Source organism: Salmo salar, chromosome ssa11 (assembly GCF_905237065.1).
Source record: "Salmo salar chromosome ssa11, Ssal_v3.1, whole genome shotgun sequence".
Lineage (NCBI taxonomy): Eukaryota > Metazoa > Chordata > Actinopteri > Salmoniformes > Salmonidae > Salmo > Salmo salar.
This window is the reverse complement of record NC_059452.1, coordinates 37,289,094-37,306,593: the sequence shown is the minus strand read 5'-3', so window position 1 is coordinate 37,306,593 and position 17,500 is coordinate 37,289,094. Positions and strand designations below refer to the sequence as shown.

General features: G+C 49.5%; 1 protein-coding gene across 1 annotated transcript in view; it reads left to right on the top strand.

The window, feature by feature from the left end:
* The window catches only part of LOC106591416 (A disintegrin and metalloproteinase with thrombospondin motifs 17), a 200,131-nt gene that overhangs the window by 6,099 nt on the left and 176,532 nt on the right, over positions 1-17,500 (top strand). Inside the window, exon 3 of the mRNA XM_045689469.1 lies at positions 4,267-4,456. Coding sequence (XP_045545425.1) covers positions 4,267-4,456 — 190 coding nt within the window. The remainder of the gene's footprint in view (positions 1-4,266; positions 4,457-17,500) is intronic.

Below are 17,500 nucleotides of genomic sequence, written 5' to 3'. Positions count from 1 at the left end.
GTCTTTGCTGTGCTGCAGCAGCATTGTTTACCCTGAGGCTTAGCTTGGAGCTATGCCTGGTCGATGTCTTTGCTGTGCTGCAGCAGCATTGTTTACCCTGAGGCTTAGCTTGGAGCTAGTGCCTGGTGGATGTCTTTGCTGTGCTGCAGCAGCATTGTTTACCCTGAGGCTTAGCTTGGAGCTAGTGCCTGGTGGATGTCTTTGCTGTGCTGCAGCAGCATAGTTTACCCTGAGGCTTAGCTTGGAGCAAGTGCCTGGTGGATGTCTTTGCTGTGCTGCAGCAGCATTGTTTACCCTGAGGCTTAGCTTGGAGCTAGTGCCTGGTGGATGTCTTTCCTGTATTAGCCTGCTGTGGCAAGAGTATGTTGTAACACACTTAGCACAGTGTTCTATTTTACCCTGAAATACCAGCCGTTATTCACTTAACCCTGCCTCACACTGGAAGCACTGAGGCTGGCCGCATGCATTCTCTGCTTTCACATTGTGTCTGTTGTGAATGTGGCTAAGTGAACAGCCACATACATGCCTGTTTAGGGCTAAGTCTGTCTTTCTTTCTCTCTCTCTCTCTCTCTCTTTCTCTCTCTCTCTCTCTCTTTCACTCGCTCTCTCTCTCTCTCTCTCTCTCTCTCTCTCTCTCTCTCTCTCTCTCTCTCTCTCTCTCTCTCTCTCTCTCTCTCTCTCTTTCTCTCTTTCTCTCTCTTTCTCTCTCCTTCTCTCTCTCTCTCTCTCTCTCTACTTCACTGTGTACATAACCGTGATTGCTGAATGGACAATTAATCATTGGCGTCTCTTTTTTTTTTTTTTTACCTTCAGCTTGTTCTGACCGAGAAGAAGACAACATTATCCCTCCAATGCTAGTTGCCATGGAAACGGTTCATAGGTTCTATAATTGCTGCCGCTGGGCTTTTGGAATACCTTTAAGACACTGTGTGTGGCTCTGGATTGCTTGTTAATGCCATGTCAACTCATTTTACTAGCCCTGCCAGGCGCACCTTTACAATACAACGATGGATCCTTTGTAAAGCCTTACAAAACCTTTAAGCACTCCACTTCTACTTTTCCCACCATGATTCATGTTGTAGGGAGTTTGTGTCTGTCTGTACCTGTCAGAGAGGATGAAAGAGTGAGGTTTATGGTCTTTCTTTCTTTCTCTCTCTCTTCCTCCTTATTTCTCTCAGCACTCCTCTCTGCTTCCTTCTCTCTCTTTAACTCTCTCTCTTCTCCCCCCTCTCTCTCAGCACTCCTCTCTGCTTCCTCTCCCTAGCCCTGAGGAGGTGTGTGCTGAGATGTAAATTGGAGAGTTTGCGCTGACTCTTCTTTTGGCAGTGCACCCTACACAAGGAGCTGTTATGCACAGGGCTGGTTCTTGCCATTCAGCCACCCTAGGCGGAAAAATACGTATTTTCCCAAATTAAATGTTATGAATGCCTATCTATGTGGTAAGCCTACCGTTTGTAAAACACCAAAAACATACATAGGGTCTGGACCAAACGACGTCGGCTTAGGCTTACTGTGGTATAGCCTACCATGTCGGCAGCAATGGAATCCTGTGACTAATCAATTTGGTGATTTAAGCTCTGAATATCAGCTACCCAACTTTATCAGGAGTTATCGTGAGCCTTTTTGCAGTGTGTTTACACAACGGGAAATGTTGAAGTATTTAATTTTTTTGCTGTGATACAAACTTGAAACCACTGATCATGCCAACAGGGTGAAACTTCAGTACAACAGTTGTGATTGTCCATTCCATAATGTCCATTTTACTTTGACCTGTCCTGTTCTCAGGGTATTTTGTTTGTTAACATGACAGCCCATTTTTAATTTGATTGGGTGCCATTTAGGTTAGGCTATTTGATTGGAGAAACCTGCATGATGTAAAAAGTGTCCGTCTCATTACATTGTCATCCATTTTATCTCCAGCCTGTAGGCTACAGAAAAGGCCACATTTTCTTTCTACCATATCCTATATCTGCTACATGATTTATGTTAGATGATTTTTATGACGAAATGTTGGTGGAGCGCCGCAGCGATGTGTCTCTCCAACAGCACCCTTGAGAGGCGCGCTGGGAATGGACAAGCTAAATATTTTGCGCCCCTGCCTTTGACAAAGTGGGCATTGTTTATCACAGGGCAGCATCAGTGCTCAACTAAAAAGCCCATTTGCCATTGGTTGAGAGAAATTGTCATTGTTTTTGGGCAGAATTACAGTGCATTTGGAAAGTATTCAGACCCCTTGACTCTTTCCACATTTTATTACATTTCAGACTTATTCTAAAATTGATAAAATTCAATTTAACATTTTTCCCTCATCAATCTACACACCATACCCCATAATGACAAAGCTAAAGCAGTTTTTTAGAAATTTTGCAATATATTAAAAATAAAAAACAGAAATACCTTATTTACATAAGTATTCAGACCCTTTGCTATGAGACTCAGGTGCATCCTATTTCCATTGTTCATCCTTGAGATGTTTCTACAACTTGATTGGAGTCCACCTGTGGTAAATTAAATTGATTGGACAAGATTTGGAAAGGCAGACACGTGTCTATATAAGGTCCCACAGTTGACAGTGCATGTCAGAGTAAAAAAAGCCGTGAGGTCGAAGGAATTGTCCGAAGAACTCTGAGACAGGATTGTGTCGAGGCACAGATCTGGGGAATAGAACCAAAACATTTCTGTAGCATTGAAGGTCCCCATTAACACAATGGCCTCCATCATTCTTAAATGGACGAAGTTTGGAACCACCAAGACTCTTCCTAGAGCTGGCCCACCCGGCCAAACTGAGCAATGGGGGAGATGGGCATTGGTCAGGGAGGTGACCAAGAACCCAATGGTCATTCTGACAGAGCTCCAGAGTTCCTCTGTGGAGATGGGAGAACCTTCCAGAATGACAAACATCTCTGCAGCACTCCACCAATCAGGCCTTTATGGTTGAGTGGGCAGATGGAAGCCACTCCTCAGTAAAATGCACATGACAGCCCGCTTGGAGTTTGCCAAAAGGCACCTAAAGGACTATCAGACCATGAGAAACAAGATTCTCTGGTCTGATGAAACCAAGATTGAACTCTTTGGCCTGAATGCCAAACATCACGTCTGGAGGAAACCTGGCAATGTTTTTCAGCAGCAGGGACTGGGAGACTAGTCACGATTGAGGGAAAGATGAACGGAGCAAAGTATAGAGAGATCCTCGATGAAAACCTGCTCCAGAGCACTCAGGACCTCAGACAGGGGTGAAGGTTCACCTTCCAACAGGACATCGAGCCTAAGCACACAGCCAAGACAATGCAGGAGTGGCTTCCGGACAAGTCTCTGAATGTTCTTGAGTGGCCCAGCCAGAGCCCGGACTTGAACCTAATCGAACATCTCTGGAGAGACCTGAAAAAGCTGTGCAACGACGCTCCTCATCCAACCTGACAGAGCTTGAGAGGATCTGCAGAGAAGAATGGGAGAAACTCCTCAAATACAGGTGTGCCAAGCTTGTAGCGTCATACCCAAGAAGACTCGAGGCTGTAATCGCTGCCAAAGGTGCTTCAACAAAGTACTGAGTAAAGGGTCTGAATACTTATGTAAATGTGATATTTCAGTTTTTTTTATTTATACATTTGCAAAAATGTATAAAAAACAGTTTTTGGTTTGTCATTATGGGGTATTGTGTGTATATTGATGAGGGGGAAAAAACGATTTAATACATTTTAGAATAAGGCTGTAACGTAACAAAATGTGGGAAAAAATCAGGGGGTCTGAATACTTTCAGAATGCACTGTATGTGAGGTTTTATGTGATGTTGGAGGTGCGTGTTGGTCAGTTTAGTTCAGAAAACGCTGCCCTCGTCAATCTGCCGCCATAAGCGGCCGACTAATCCTGCCTATTGAGCGGGCCGGCCATGTTTATACGTTGCAGTTTATTCACGTTTCACTGGACTATGTCAGTGGAGGCTTTGGGTAAGACTATAAGGTATTTGTTCCTATAAGGCCCTGCATGGTTTTGGCCAGGGGCTGGTTTTTGGTTGGGGTTGAGGTTGAGGGTATAGAGGTGGGGCTTGAGGCAGCTCTGGTCGGGGGGAAAGGGGAGGTGGCATGATGCAAACAACTATCTGGGATCTCGTGAGAGAAAACCAAGAGTTATGTTAAAAGCTGATCTAGCCTAAAAACATGAGGGGAGTATGAATGTTAACGGCTGTTCTTTTGCTCTCTGTCTCTCTCTCTCTCTCTCTCTCTCTCTCTCTCTCTCTCTCTCTCTCTCTCTCTCTCTCTCTCTCTTCAGACTGGACTGGTCTATACAGGAGAGGACAGTCTCTTCATCCAGCCGGTCAGCAGTTCTTCCAGCTCCTTCTCCGGGTTGCAGCACAGGGTGGTCCGACACCGACGCTCAGCCAAGACCAGCCCTCCTTCTGTCCCTCCCCCTGGATCCACAGCTGCAGACAAGCAGCCCAAGGACTGCGGCACCATTACAGGTGAGTGACAGAAAGGTTGAATGGTGGATAGTGGATATTGGATACCATTGGACCGCCACTGCCACTTTCGATTGATTTGGTGGATTTTGGAAGGGAAAGGAAAGGGGATAGGAGTGAGAGAGCGGGTCCTCCGTGTCTGTGAAGTGTGGCTGTACTTTGTCATTGTTTTAGTAACGATCAATCAATAGTCGAAGTGACAGCTGCATGTACATTAGATAACAGTCATGTTATGGTTGTGGTCTAATTGATTTTCAAAAGCTTCATTACCATACATGCAAGTTTATTAGGCCCTTTTGTAACTTCTATGCATAACTTATTCTAGTCAGTAGGGTTCAAATGTAATCAGAAGCTTTGAAGGAAGGAGAGAAGTAGTCCATTAGAAGCTTTGAAGGAAGGAGAGAAGTAGTCCATCAGAAGCTTTGAAGGAAGGAGAGAAGTAGTCCATTAGAAGCTTTGAAGGAAGGAGAGAAGTAGTCCATCAGAAGCTTTGAAGGAAGGAGAGAAGTAGTCCATTAGAAGCTTTGAAGGAAGGAGAGAAGTAGTCCATCAGAAGCTTTGAAGGAAGGAGAGAAGTAGTCCATCAGAAGCTTTGAAGGAAGGAGAGAAGTAGACCATCCATGCAGACTGTGTGATGGTCAATTGACTGAGTTGAATTGACGTGACCCCCTTGAAATGCCTCAGAGCATTAAAACCTTTTCCAAATTGAACATTAGAAGAAGACAAAAAGGATCCATCAAACCCATTTGGTGCGTCATCATAGTGGTCTCTGACTTGTGGTCAGACTCGCTCAGGTGGAACAAACTTAAACTTGCACCTTTTTTCAATGCTGAATTGAATGTCATTGAGAAAACAGCAAGGTGCCATAATACATTTTTTCGTAAACATCCTTTCTGAATTTTAAAATATTCCAAGAAGTTGTCGTATAGTTTTTCAAAAGTATCTGTAATCTGATTACAATATTTTTCGCTGGTGACGTAACTGACTACAGTTACAGTTCTTTTGTAATCAAATTACATGTAACTGACATGTAATCAGTTACTGCCCAACCCTTGACGCCATCTTCTTCCCCATGTCTTTGTGGTACAGTAGTTTAGTATTCAGGAGTCGTCCTGGTGTAGGTTTCATAAATCATGGGTTTCTGAGCAATATTTATAGCTCTCTTCACATTCTTTGATGTTTATTTAGCTTCAATCTGTTGGAGGGAGAGGCGTTTCAGGGCTGGCAGCTGGGCCTTGTTTTAATGTGCATTTCCACTCTTTAAACTCCTGTTGGGGCCTGCTCTGTCTGTCTGTCTCTGTCTGACTGTCTCTCTGTCTGCCTGTCGGTCTGTCTGTCTCTGTCGGTCTCTGTTTATTTTTCTCTTGCTTTTTTAATCTGTCTGCGCTTTTTTTTCTCTGTCTTTTTCTCTCTCAATTCAATTTCAATTCAATTTCAATTTAAGGGACTTTATTGGCATGGGAAACATATGTTTACATTGCCAATGCAAGTAAAATAGATATTAAACAAAAGTGAAATAGACCAGAAAAAGTTTTACATTACACTCACAAAAGTTTGGCTCACAGAGCATCGACCGGCCTTCAGAACTACAGTGCAAAACATTACATTCTTGAATGTATAGTGTATTTTGGTCCCAATGTCTCATGAGTTTTAAATATTTTAAGGAATGTTAAATGAATGTGTACATGAAGTGTATACAAAAATATACAGTTGAAGTCAGAAGTTTACATACACTTAGGTTGGAGTCATTAAAACTCGTTTTTCAACCACTCCACATATTTCTTGTTAACAAACTATAGTTTTGGCAAGTCGGTGAGGACATCTACTTTGTGCATGACACAAGTCATTTTCCCAACAATTGTTTACAGTGTAAGGGCTGTCGTCGGAAGAAGACCAAAATGCAGCGGAGTTAGTGTTCGTCATATATTTAATTACGGCAAGAACACTATACAATACAAAACAATAAACAGACAACCAAAACAGTCCTGTCACGTTTATCACAGTAACATGAACAGGAGCAATTACCCACAAAACCCCAACGGAAAAACATGCACTTATGTGTGACTCCCAATCAACAACAACGAACTTCAGCTGTGCCTGATTTGGGAGCCACACACGGCCCAAAACAAAGAAATACAAACACATAGAAACAGAACATAGAACGCCCACCCAATGTAACACCCTGGCCTAGCCAAAATAAAGAACAAAAAACCCCTCTCTATGGCCAGGGCATTACAGTACCCCCCCCAAGGTGCGGACTCCGGCCGCAAAACCTGACACTGAAGGGGAGGGTCTGGGTGGGCCCTCTTACGGCGGCGGCTCAGGTTCTGCCCCACCCTTGGCGTCGCCCTCTTAGGTGGCGCACCTGGCCGCGCCGAAGGTCTGGCGGGCGACCCTGGCTTCGCCCGGCTGGCGGGCGACCCTTGTTGCGCCCGGCTGGCGGGCGGCGCTTTCTGCGCCCGGCTGGCGGGCGGCGATGGCTGCGCCCGGCTGGCTGACGACCCTGGCTGCGCCCGGCTGGCGGGTGTCCCTTGCTGCGCCTGGCTGGCGGGCGGCGATGGCTGATCCGGGCAGATGGGCCACTCCGGCTGATCCGGGCAGACAGGCCACTCCGGCAGATCCGGGCAGAGGACAGGCGGGCCACTCCGGCAGATCCGGCACGGCGGGCCCCTCCGGCAGATCCGGCACGGCGGGCCACTCCGGCAGATCCGGCACGGCGGGCCACTCCGACAGATCCGTCACGGCGGGCCACTCCGGCAGATCCGGCACGGCGGGCCATTCCGGCAGATCCGGCACGGATTCACCAGGCTGGGGAGACATGAGGGAGGCCTGGCTCTGGGCGCAGGCCCTGGACTCACCAGGCTGGGGAGACCAGCTGGAGGCCTGGTCTGAGGAGGCGGCACAGGAGAGACCAGGGTGGAGGGATCCACCGGAGGACTGGTCCTTGGAGGAGGCACAGGCTTGACCAGGATGAGGAGACCCACTGGAGGACTGGTCCGTGGAGGAGGCACGGGCTTGACCAGGATAGGGAGACCCACTGGAGGACTGGTCCGTGGAGGAAGCACGGGCTTGACCAGGATGGGGAGACCCACTGGAGGACTGGTCCGTGGAGGAGGCACGGGCTTGACCAGGATGGGAAGACATGCAGGAGGCCTGGTTCTGGGCGTAGGCACAGGACGTGCAGGGCTGGGAAGACATGCAGGAGGCCTGTTTCTGGGCGCAGGCACAGTCTTCACCAGACAACCAGCACGCACCTCAGGACGAGTATGGAGAGCTGCCTCAGGTGACATCATTTCCACGACACGCTCCGTAGGGCGAATGCCGTGCCTTATGCACCAAACTAGCAGCTCTCTCATCTCTCTCTCCTTTAATTTCCCCATGAACTCCTTCACAGTCTCTGCCTCGTACCCCTCGCTCACATCCAATGTCAACCCGACTGGCTCTGGTTCCGACCTCGGCTCCGCCGACTGTCCCGTGTGCCCCCCCCAATTTTTTTTATTGGGTCTGCCTCTCGTGCTCGTTGCGCTCTCTCTCCTCATAATATCGCCTCTCCGCTCTCGCCGCTTCAATCTCCCACTGCGGGAGGCGATACTCCCCAGCCTGAGTCCATGGTCCCTCTCCGTCCAGTATCTGTTCCCATGTCCACGAGTTCATCAAGCTGTTCTCCTGTTGCTCCTTCCTCCTCCGCTGCTTGGTCCTGGTTTGGTGGGTAATTCTGTAAGGGCTGTCGTCGGAAGAAGACCAAAATGCAGCGGAGTTAGTGTTCGTCATATATTTAATTACGGCAAGAACACTATACAATACAAAACAATAAACAGACAACCAAAACAGTCCTGTCACGTTTATCACAGTAACACGAACAGAAACAATTACCCACAAAACCCCAACGGAAAAAGATGCACTTATGTGTGACTCCCAATCAACAACAACGAACTTCAGCTGTGCCTGATTTGGGAGCCACACACGGCCCAAAACAAAGAAATACAAACACATAGAAACAGAACATAGAACGCCCACCCAATGTAACACCCTGGCCTAGCCAAAATAAAGAACAAAAAACCCCTCTCTATGGCCAGGGCGTTACATACAGACAGATTATTTCACTTATAATTCACTGTATCACAATTCCAGTGAGTCAGAAGTTTACAAACACTAAGTTGACTGTGCCTTTAAACAGCTTGGAAAATTCGAGAAAATGATGTCATGGCTTTAGAAGCTTCTGACAGGCTAATTGACATCATTTGAGTCAATTGGAGGTGTACCTGTGGATGTATTTCAAGGCCTACCTTCAAACTCAGTGCCTCTTTGCTTGACATCATGGGAAAATCAAAAGAAATCAGCCAAGATCTCAGAAAGAAAATTGTAGACCTCCACAAGTCTGGTTAATCCTTGGGAGCAATTTCCAAACGCCTGAAGGTACCATGTTCATCTGTATAAACAATACTATGCAAGTATAAACACCATGGGACCACGCAGCCGTCATACCGCTCAGGAAGGAGATGCGTTCTGTCTCCTAGAGATGAACGTACTTTGGTGTGAAAAGTGCAAATCAATCCCAGAATAACAGCAAAGGACCTTGTGAAGATGCTGGAGGAAACAGGTAGAAAAGTATCTATATCCACAGTAAAACAAGTCCTATATCGACATAACCTGAAAGGCCGCTCAGCAAGGAAGAAGCCACTGCTCCAAAACCACCATAAAAAAGCCAGACTACGTTTTGCAACTGCACATGGGGACAAAGATCGTACTTTTTGGAGAAATGTCCTCTGGTCTGATGAAACAAAAATAAAACAGTTTGGCCATGATGACCATTGTTATGTTTGGAGGAAAAAGGGGGATGCGTGCAAGGCGAAGAACACCATCCCAACCGTGAAGCACGGGGGTGGCAGCATCATGTTGTGGGGGTGCTTTGCTGCCTGAGGGACTGGAGCACTTCACAAAATAGATGGCATCATGAGGGATTATGTGGATATATTGAAGCAACATCTCAAGACATCAGTCAGGAAGTTTCAAGCTTGGTCGCAAATGGGTCTTCCAAATACTAATTGAGTGTATGTAAATACTAATTGAGTGTATGTAAACTTCTGACCAACTGGGAATGTGATGAAAACATTTAAAGCTGAAATAAATCATTCTCTCTACTATTATTCAGACATTTCACATTCTTCAAAGAAAGTGGTAATCCTAACTGACCTAAGACAGGGAATTGGTACTAGGATTAAATGTCAGGAATTGTGAAAAACTGAGTTTAAATGTATTTGGCTAAGGTGTATTTAAACTTCCCACTTCAACTGTATATATTAATTAGATTATTTTTTTGTATTGTTTTTGGATGCTGCGTTGTTGGATTTGTAGTGTTTTTGGATGCTGCGTTGTTGGATTTGTAGTGTTTTTGGAGGCTGCATAGTTGGATGTTGTAACGGGTTGGCAGTCGTGGTGAAGGAATGAGGCACAGGAAGCAGCGAGCACAGGGTAGTGGCGTATTTAATTTACACTAACACAAAACAAATACTCCCAAACACAGGGGAGAAAATACACACGGCGTAAAATAGCGCCGACACGAACATGAGCCGTCACTATCGTAATAATCCCGCACAACACGGAAGCGGACCAGCTAACATAAATAGCCCCGCTAATTAACCAAACTAACACATGTGCACAAAACCAAAAAGAAGGGAAAACCAAAAAAGGAAATCAGTGGTAGCTAATAGGCCGGTGACGACGACCGCCGAGCGCCACCCGAGCAGGAGGGGGCGCCACCGTCGGTGGGAATTGTGACAGTACCCCCCTCCTGACGTGCGGCTCCCGCAGCGCGCCGACACCGGCCTCGAGGACGACCCGGAGGGTGAGGCGCAGGGCAATCCGGACGGAGGCGATGAAAATCCTTCAACATGGATGGGTCCAAGACGTCCTCCGCCGGCACCCAGCACCTCTCCTCCGGGCCGTACCCCTCCCAGTCCACGAGGTACTGCAGGCCCCTCGCCCGGCGTCTCGAGTCCAGAATGGCCCGTATGCTGTACGCCGGGGACCCCCCGATGTCCAGAAGGGGTGGAGGGACCTCCGGCACCTCACCTTCCTGCAGGGGACCAGCTACCACCGGCCTGAGGAGAGACACATGAAACGAGGGGTTAATACGGTAATAGGAAGGGAGTTGTAACCGATAACACACCTCGTTTATCCTCCTCAGGACTTTAAAGGGCCCCACACACTGCGGCCCCAGCTTCCGGCAGGGCACGCGGAGGGGCAGGTTCCGGGTCGAGAGCCAGACCCTGTCTCCCGGTACGAACACGGGTGCCTCACTGCGGTGGCGATCAGCACTCCTCTTCTGCCGTCCACTGGCCTCCTTCAGGGAGTCCTGGACGGCTCTCCAGGTCTCCTTGGAGTGCTGTACCCAGTCCTCCACCGCAGGAGCCTCGGTCTGGCTCCGGTGCCATGGTGCCAGGACCGGCTGGTAACCCAAAACACACTGAAAGGGTGACATGTTAGTAGAGGAGTGGCGAAGTGAGTTCTGGGCTAACTCAGCCCAGGGAATGTACCTCGCCCACTCCTCTGGCCGGTCCTGGCAATACGACCTCAGAAACCTGCCCACCTCCTAGTTCATCCTCTCCGCCTGCCCATTGCTCTCGGGGTGAAAACTGGAGGTCAAACTGACCGAGACACCCAGCTGCTCCATAAACGCCCTCCAGACCCTGGATGTGAACTGGGAACCTCGATCAGAGACAATGTCCTCCGGCACCCCGTAGTGCCGAAAGACGTGGGTAAATAGGGCCTCCGCAGTCTGCAGGGCCGTAGGGAGACCGGGCAACGGGAGGAGACGGCAGGACTTAGAGAACCGATCCACAACCACCAGAATCGCAGTGTTCCCCTGAGAGGGGGGAAGATCTGTCAAGAAATCTATAGACAGGTGCGACCATGGCCGTTGTGGAATGGGGAGGGGCTGTAACTTCCCTCTCGGTGTGTGCCCAGAGCCTTACTCTGGGCACACACCGAACAGAAAGAGACATAGAACCTCACGTCCTTAGCCAAGGTGGGCCACCAGTACTGCCCCCTGAGACTCCGCACTGTCCTCGCCACACCAGGATGACCCGCAGTAGGTAGCGTGTGTGCCCATCGAATCAATCAATCACGAACACCGAGCGGCACATACATGCGACCCACGGGAACCTGCGCAGGCGCAGGTTCCAACACTAATGCCCGCTCGATGTCCGCGTCCACCTCCCATACCACCGGTGCCACCAGCCTCGACGCTGGAATGATGGGAGTTGGATCGATGGGCCGGTCCTCCGTGTCATAGAGACGGGACAGCACGTCGGCTCTAGTGTTAAGGGAACCCGGTCTATAGGAGATAGTGAACCTAAACCGGGCGAAGAACATGGCCCACCTTGCCTGACGTGGATTCAGTCTCCTCGCTGCCCGGATGTACTCCAGGTTTCGGTGGTCGGTCCAGATGAGAAAGGGGTGTTTAGCCCCCTCAAGCCAGTGCCGCCACACCCTCAAAGCTTTTACCACCGCTAGCAACTCCCTGTCCCCCACATCATAGTTACGCTCCGCCGAACTGAGCTTCTTCGAAAAGAAAGCGCAGGGGCGGAGTTTCGATGGCGTACCCGAGCGCTGTGATAACACGGCACCCACCCCAGCCTCGGATGCGTCCACCTCCACTATGAATGCTAGAGACGGGTCCGGGTGCGCCAACACGGGTGCGTCGGTGAACAGCGTCTTCAACTTCTTGAAGGCTCCGTCCGCCTCCGTCGACCATCGCAAACGCACCGGCCCCCCCTTCAGCAGTGAGGTAATGGGAGCCGCTACCTGGCCAAAACCCCGGATAAACCTCCGGTAGTAATTGTCAAAGCCTAAGAACCGCTGCACTTCCTTCACCGTGGTTGGAGTCGGCCAATTACGCACGGCCTTAACGCGGTCACACTCCATCACCACCCCCGTGGTGGAAATGCGATAACCCAGAAAGGAAACGGCTCGTTTGGAAAACACACATTTCTCAGCCTTAACGTATAGGTCATGCTCCAGCAGTCTACCAAGCACCTTGCGCACCAGGGACACATGCGCGGAGCGGGTGGCGGAATATATCAGAATGTCATCGATATAGACAATCACGCCCTGCCCATGCAGGTCCCTGAGAATCTCGTCAACAAAGGATTGAAAGACGGCTGGAGCATTTTTCAACCCATACGGCATGACGAGGTACTCATAATGGCCCGAGCGGTTTTCCACTCGTCTCCCTTCTTGATACGCACCAGGTTATATGCGCTCCTGAGATCCAGTTTTGTGAAGAACTTTGCTCCGTGAAATGATTCCACCGCCGTAGCGATGAGAGGTAGTGGGTAACTAAACCCCACCGTGATAGCGTTTAGAGCTCTGTAATCAATGCACGGACACAGACCTCCCTCCTTTTTCTTCACAAAAAAGAAACTCGAGGAGGCGGGTAAGATGGAGGGCCGAATGTACCCCTGTCCCAGGGATTCTGTGACATATGTCTCCATAGCCGCCGTCTCGTCCTGTGACAAGGGGTACACGTGACTCTTGGGAAGCACAGCGTTAACCTGGAGATCTATCGCACAATCCCCCTGTCGATGGGGTGGTAATTTAGTCGCCCTCTTTTTACAGAAGGCGATCGCCAAATCGGCGTACTCAGGGGGAATGCGCACGGTGGACACCTGGTCTGGACTCTCCACCGACGTGGCACCTATGGAAACTCCTAGACACCTCCCTGAACACTCCTCTGACCACCCCTGGAGAACCCCCTGTTTCCACAAAATACGGGGATTGTGACCAGCCAGCCAGGGGACCCCCAGCACCACCGGAAACGCCGGCGAATCAATAAGGAAAAAACGAATGCGTTCCTTATGATACCCCTGCGTTACCATGTCCAGTGGCACCGTAGACTCCCTGACTAGCCCTTACCCTAATGGTCGGCTATCTAGGGAGTGCACGGGGAAGGGGGGATCTATCGGCACCCGCGGAATGCCCAGCTTAATGGCAAGTCCACGATCCATAAAGTTCCCAGCTGCGCCTGAATCGACTAGCGCCCTATGCTGGGAAGAGGGAAAACATTTAGAAAACAAAACAGGTAAGAACATGTGACCAACAGGGGGTTCTGGGTGAATCTGGTGCTGACTCACCTGGGGTGACCGAGAAGTGTTCTGCCTGCCCTCTCGACTCCCAGACTGGCTCCTCCAGCACCGGTCGGCCGTGTGTCCTCTCCGACCACAGCTGGTGCAGGAGGAGCCAGCTCCTCCGGTGCCCCTTGGTACGGCCCCCCTGCCTCCATAGGGGTAGGGGCGGGGGTGCGCGGAGGTGGAACGGGCAGGACCCTCTCCGAACGCCCGCGGGCAGCCAGCAAACCAAAAAACTATACATACCTCGGCCTAAACATCTGCGCCATAGGTAACTTCCACAAAGCTGTGTACGAGATGAGAGACAAGGCAAGCAGGACCTTCTATGCCATTAAAAGGAACATCAAATTCGACGTAGCAATTAGGATCTGGCTAAAAATACTGGAATCAGTTATAAAACCCATTGCCCTTTATGGTTGTGAGGTCTGGGGTCCGCTCACCAACCAAGAATTCACCAAACTGAGACTCTGCATGCAGAATTCTGCAAAAATATCCTCTGTGTACAACGTAAAATACCAAATAATGCATGCAGAGCAGAATTAGGCTGACACTGCAAATGATCAAAATCCAGAAAAGAGCCGTTAAATTCTACAACCACCTAAAAGGAAGCGATTCCCAAACCTTCCACAACAAAATCACCTACAGAGAGATAAACCTGGAGAAGAGTCCCCTAAGCAAGCTGATCCTGGGGCTCTGTTCACAAACAAACACACCTCACAGAGCCCCAGGACAGCAACACAATTAGACCCAACAAAATCACGAGATTACAACAAGATAATTACATGACACATTGGAAAGAATTAACAAAAAAACAGAGAGTACATAGTGGCAGAATACCTGAGCACTGTGACTGACCCAAAATAAAGGAAAGCTTTGACTATGTACAGACTCAGTGAGCATAGCCTTGCTATTGAGAAAGGTGGAATGAGGTGGTGGAAACTGAAGTGCCAAATTTATGACCATATTAGAGACCATATTAGAGACACTTATTTCCCTCAGATTACACAGACCCACAAATAATTTGAAAACAAACCCAATTTTGATAAACTCCTATTTCTGTTGGGTGAAAGACTGCAGTGTGCCATCACAGCAGCAAGATTTGTGACCTGTTGTCACGTCCTGACCAGTAAAGGGGTCATTTGTAATTGTAGTATGGTCAGGGCGTGGCAGGGGGTGTTTGTTTTGTGTGTTTTGGGATTTTTTGGTTCTTGGGGATTTTGGTTCTAGTTTTCTATTTCTATGTTTTCTTTTTTCTATGTGTGGCCAAGTATGGCTTCCAATCAGAGGCAGGTTTCTTTCGTTGTCTCTGATTGGAAGCCATACTTAGGCAGCCTGTTTTTTCCTTTGGGTTTGTGGGTGGTTGTTTTCTGTATAGCCTGTGTGCCTTATGGAAGTGTTTCGTCGTCTGTTTATTTTGTTTTGAGTGTTCTTTCTAAATAAAGAAGAAAGATGAGCACTATACCTGCATTTTGGTCACCGTTCATCGACGCCTCTGACAGAACCACCCACCAGAAGAAGACCAAGCAGCGGAATAAGGAGCAGCAGGAGAAGTATTTGGAGTCATGGACGTGGGTTGAGATCCTCGATGGCAAGGGTCCATGGAGCCAGGCTGGGGAGTACCAGCGATCGAAGGAGGAGCTGGAGGAAGCAAAGAGGGAACGACGGAGGTACGAGGCGTTGTATCCTATTCAGGAGGTGAGGAGGCAACCCCAAAAATATTTTTTTGGGTGGGGCATAAGGGGAGTGTTGCTAACTTCCCGGGCTATACGGAGGGAGCCATGGAGGAAACCAGAGCCGGTCGAGGAGTCAAGAGCGGATGACGACGCTGGATTCCGGAGAAAAGGACTGGTGGAGAGCGCACAACGGAGCAGACACACAGAGGGAGGAGCTAGGCAGCATGGAGGTATGCGCACTATGTCGCCCATAAGCACTCAGAGCCCGGTGCGGTCGATACAGGCTCCACAACTTTGTCGTGCGACAGCTAGCCGGCAGCCACTAAAAAGTGCGCCGGCGCAGCGTATCTGACCTCCAGTGCGGCTCCTCGGCCTAGGATATCCCACACCTGCTCCATGCACGATACCCTGCATTCCCCAGCACAGCCCAGTTCGTCCTGTGCCAGCGCTTCGCCCTTGCCGGGCTAGAGTGAGCATTGAGCCAGGATGGGTCATGCTGGCTGTAAGTGTCAGACCTCCAGGGAGAATCCTGGGCCCAGGATATCCTACGCCTGCTCCAGGTACGGTGCCCCTCATTCCCCAGCACAGCCCAGTTCGCCCTGTGCCAGCGCTACGCCCGTGCCGGGCTACAGGGACCATCCAGCCAGGATGGAGTGTGCCAGCCCTGAGCTCCAGACCTCCGGTGCGCCTCCACAGCCCAGTGTGCCTCCTGCCTGCTCTGCGCACCCAGTCTCCTGTAAGTCTTCCCACTCCGGGGAGACCGGTCCCAGCTCCACGCAGGAAGCCTCCAGTGACGCTCCTCAGCCCGGAGCCTCCAGTGACGCTCCTCAGCCCGGAGCCTCCAGCGACGCTCCTCAGCCCGGAGCCTCCAGCGACGCTCCTCAGCCCGGAGCCTCCAGTGACGCTCCTCAGCCCGGAGCCTCCAGCGACGCTCCTCAGCCCGGAGCCTCCAGCGACGCTCCTCAGCTCAGAGTCTCTAGCGACGCTCCTCAGCCCGGAGCCCCCAGCGACGCTCCTCAGCCCGGAGCCTCCAGCGAAGCTCTCCAGTCAGGAGCCTCCAGCGACGCCCTCCAGTCAGGAGCCTCCAGCGACGCTCCCCAGTCAGGAGCCTTCAGCGACGCTCCTCAGCCCGGAGTCTTCTGAACGGGAGCTACGCCCAGAGCCAGAGCCACCTCCGTAATGGGAGGATTGGCGAAGGGGGGTTGTAGCACAGGAACCGTCGTTGACGGTGGCCACCCTCCCTTCCCTCCCTTTAGGTTTGGGGTTGGTTTTGTGGGGTTTTTTGTTTTGGAGGGGGTACTGTCACGTCCTGACCAGTAAAGGGGTCATTTGTAATTGTAGTATGGTCAGGTCGTGACAGGGGGTGTTTGTTTTGTGTGTTTTTTGGTTCTAGGGGATTTTGGTTCTAGTTTTCTATTTCTATGTTTTCGTTTTCTATGTGTGGCCAAGTATGGCTTCCAATCAGAGGCAGGTGTCTTTCGTTGTCTCTGATTGGAAGCCATACTTAGGCAGCCTGTTTTTTCCTTTGGGTTTGTGGGTGGTTGTTTTCTGTATAGCCTGTGTGCCTTATGGAACTGTTTTGTTGTCTGTTTATTTTGTTTTGAGTGTTCTTTCTAAATAAAGAAGAAAGATGAGCACTATACCCGCTGCATTTTGGTCACCGTTCATCGACGACTCTGACACCTGTTGCCACAAGAAAAGGGCAACCAGTGAAGAACAAACACCATTGTAAATACAACCATTATTTATGTTTATTATTTTCCCTTTTCTACATTAACTATTTGCTCATCGCTACAACACTGTATATAGACATAATATGACATTTGAAATGTCTTTATTCTTTTGGAATTTGTGTGAGTGTAATAGTTACTGTTCACTTTTTATTGTTTATCCTGTTGGGGCTAGGGGGCAGTATTTTCACGGCCGGATAAAAAAACATACCCGAGTTAAACTGGTTACTACTCTTGCCCAGAAACAAGAATATGCATATAATTAGTAGATTTGGATAGAAAACACTCTAAAGTTTCTAAAACTGTTTGAATTGTGTCTGTGAGTATAACAGAACTCATATGGCAGGCAAAAACCTGAGAAGATTCCAGGCAGGAAGTGGCCTGTCTGACAATTTGTAGTCCTTCTGTTGTATCTCTATCGAAATTACAGCATCTGTGCTGTTATGTGACACTTTCTAAGGCTTCCATTGGCTCTCTAAAGCCCTCAGAAAGCGGAATGACGTGTCTCCTGTCTCT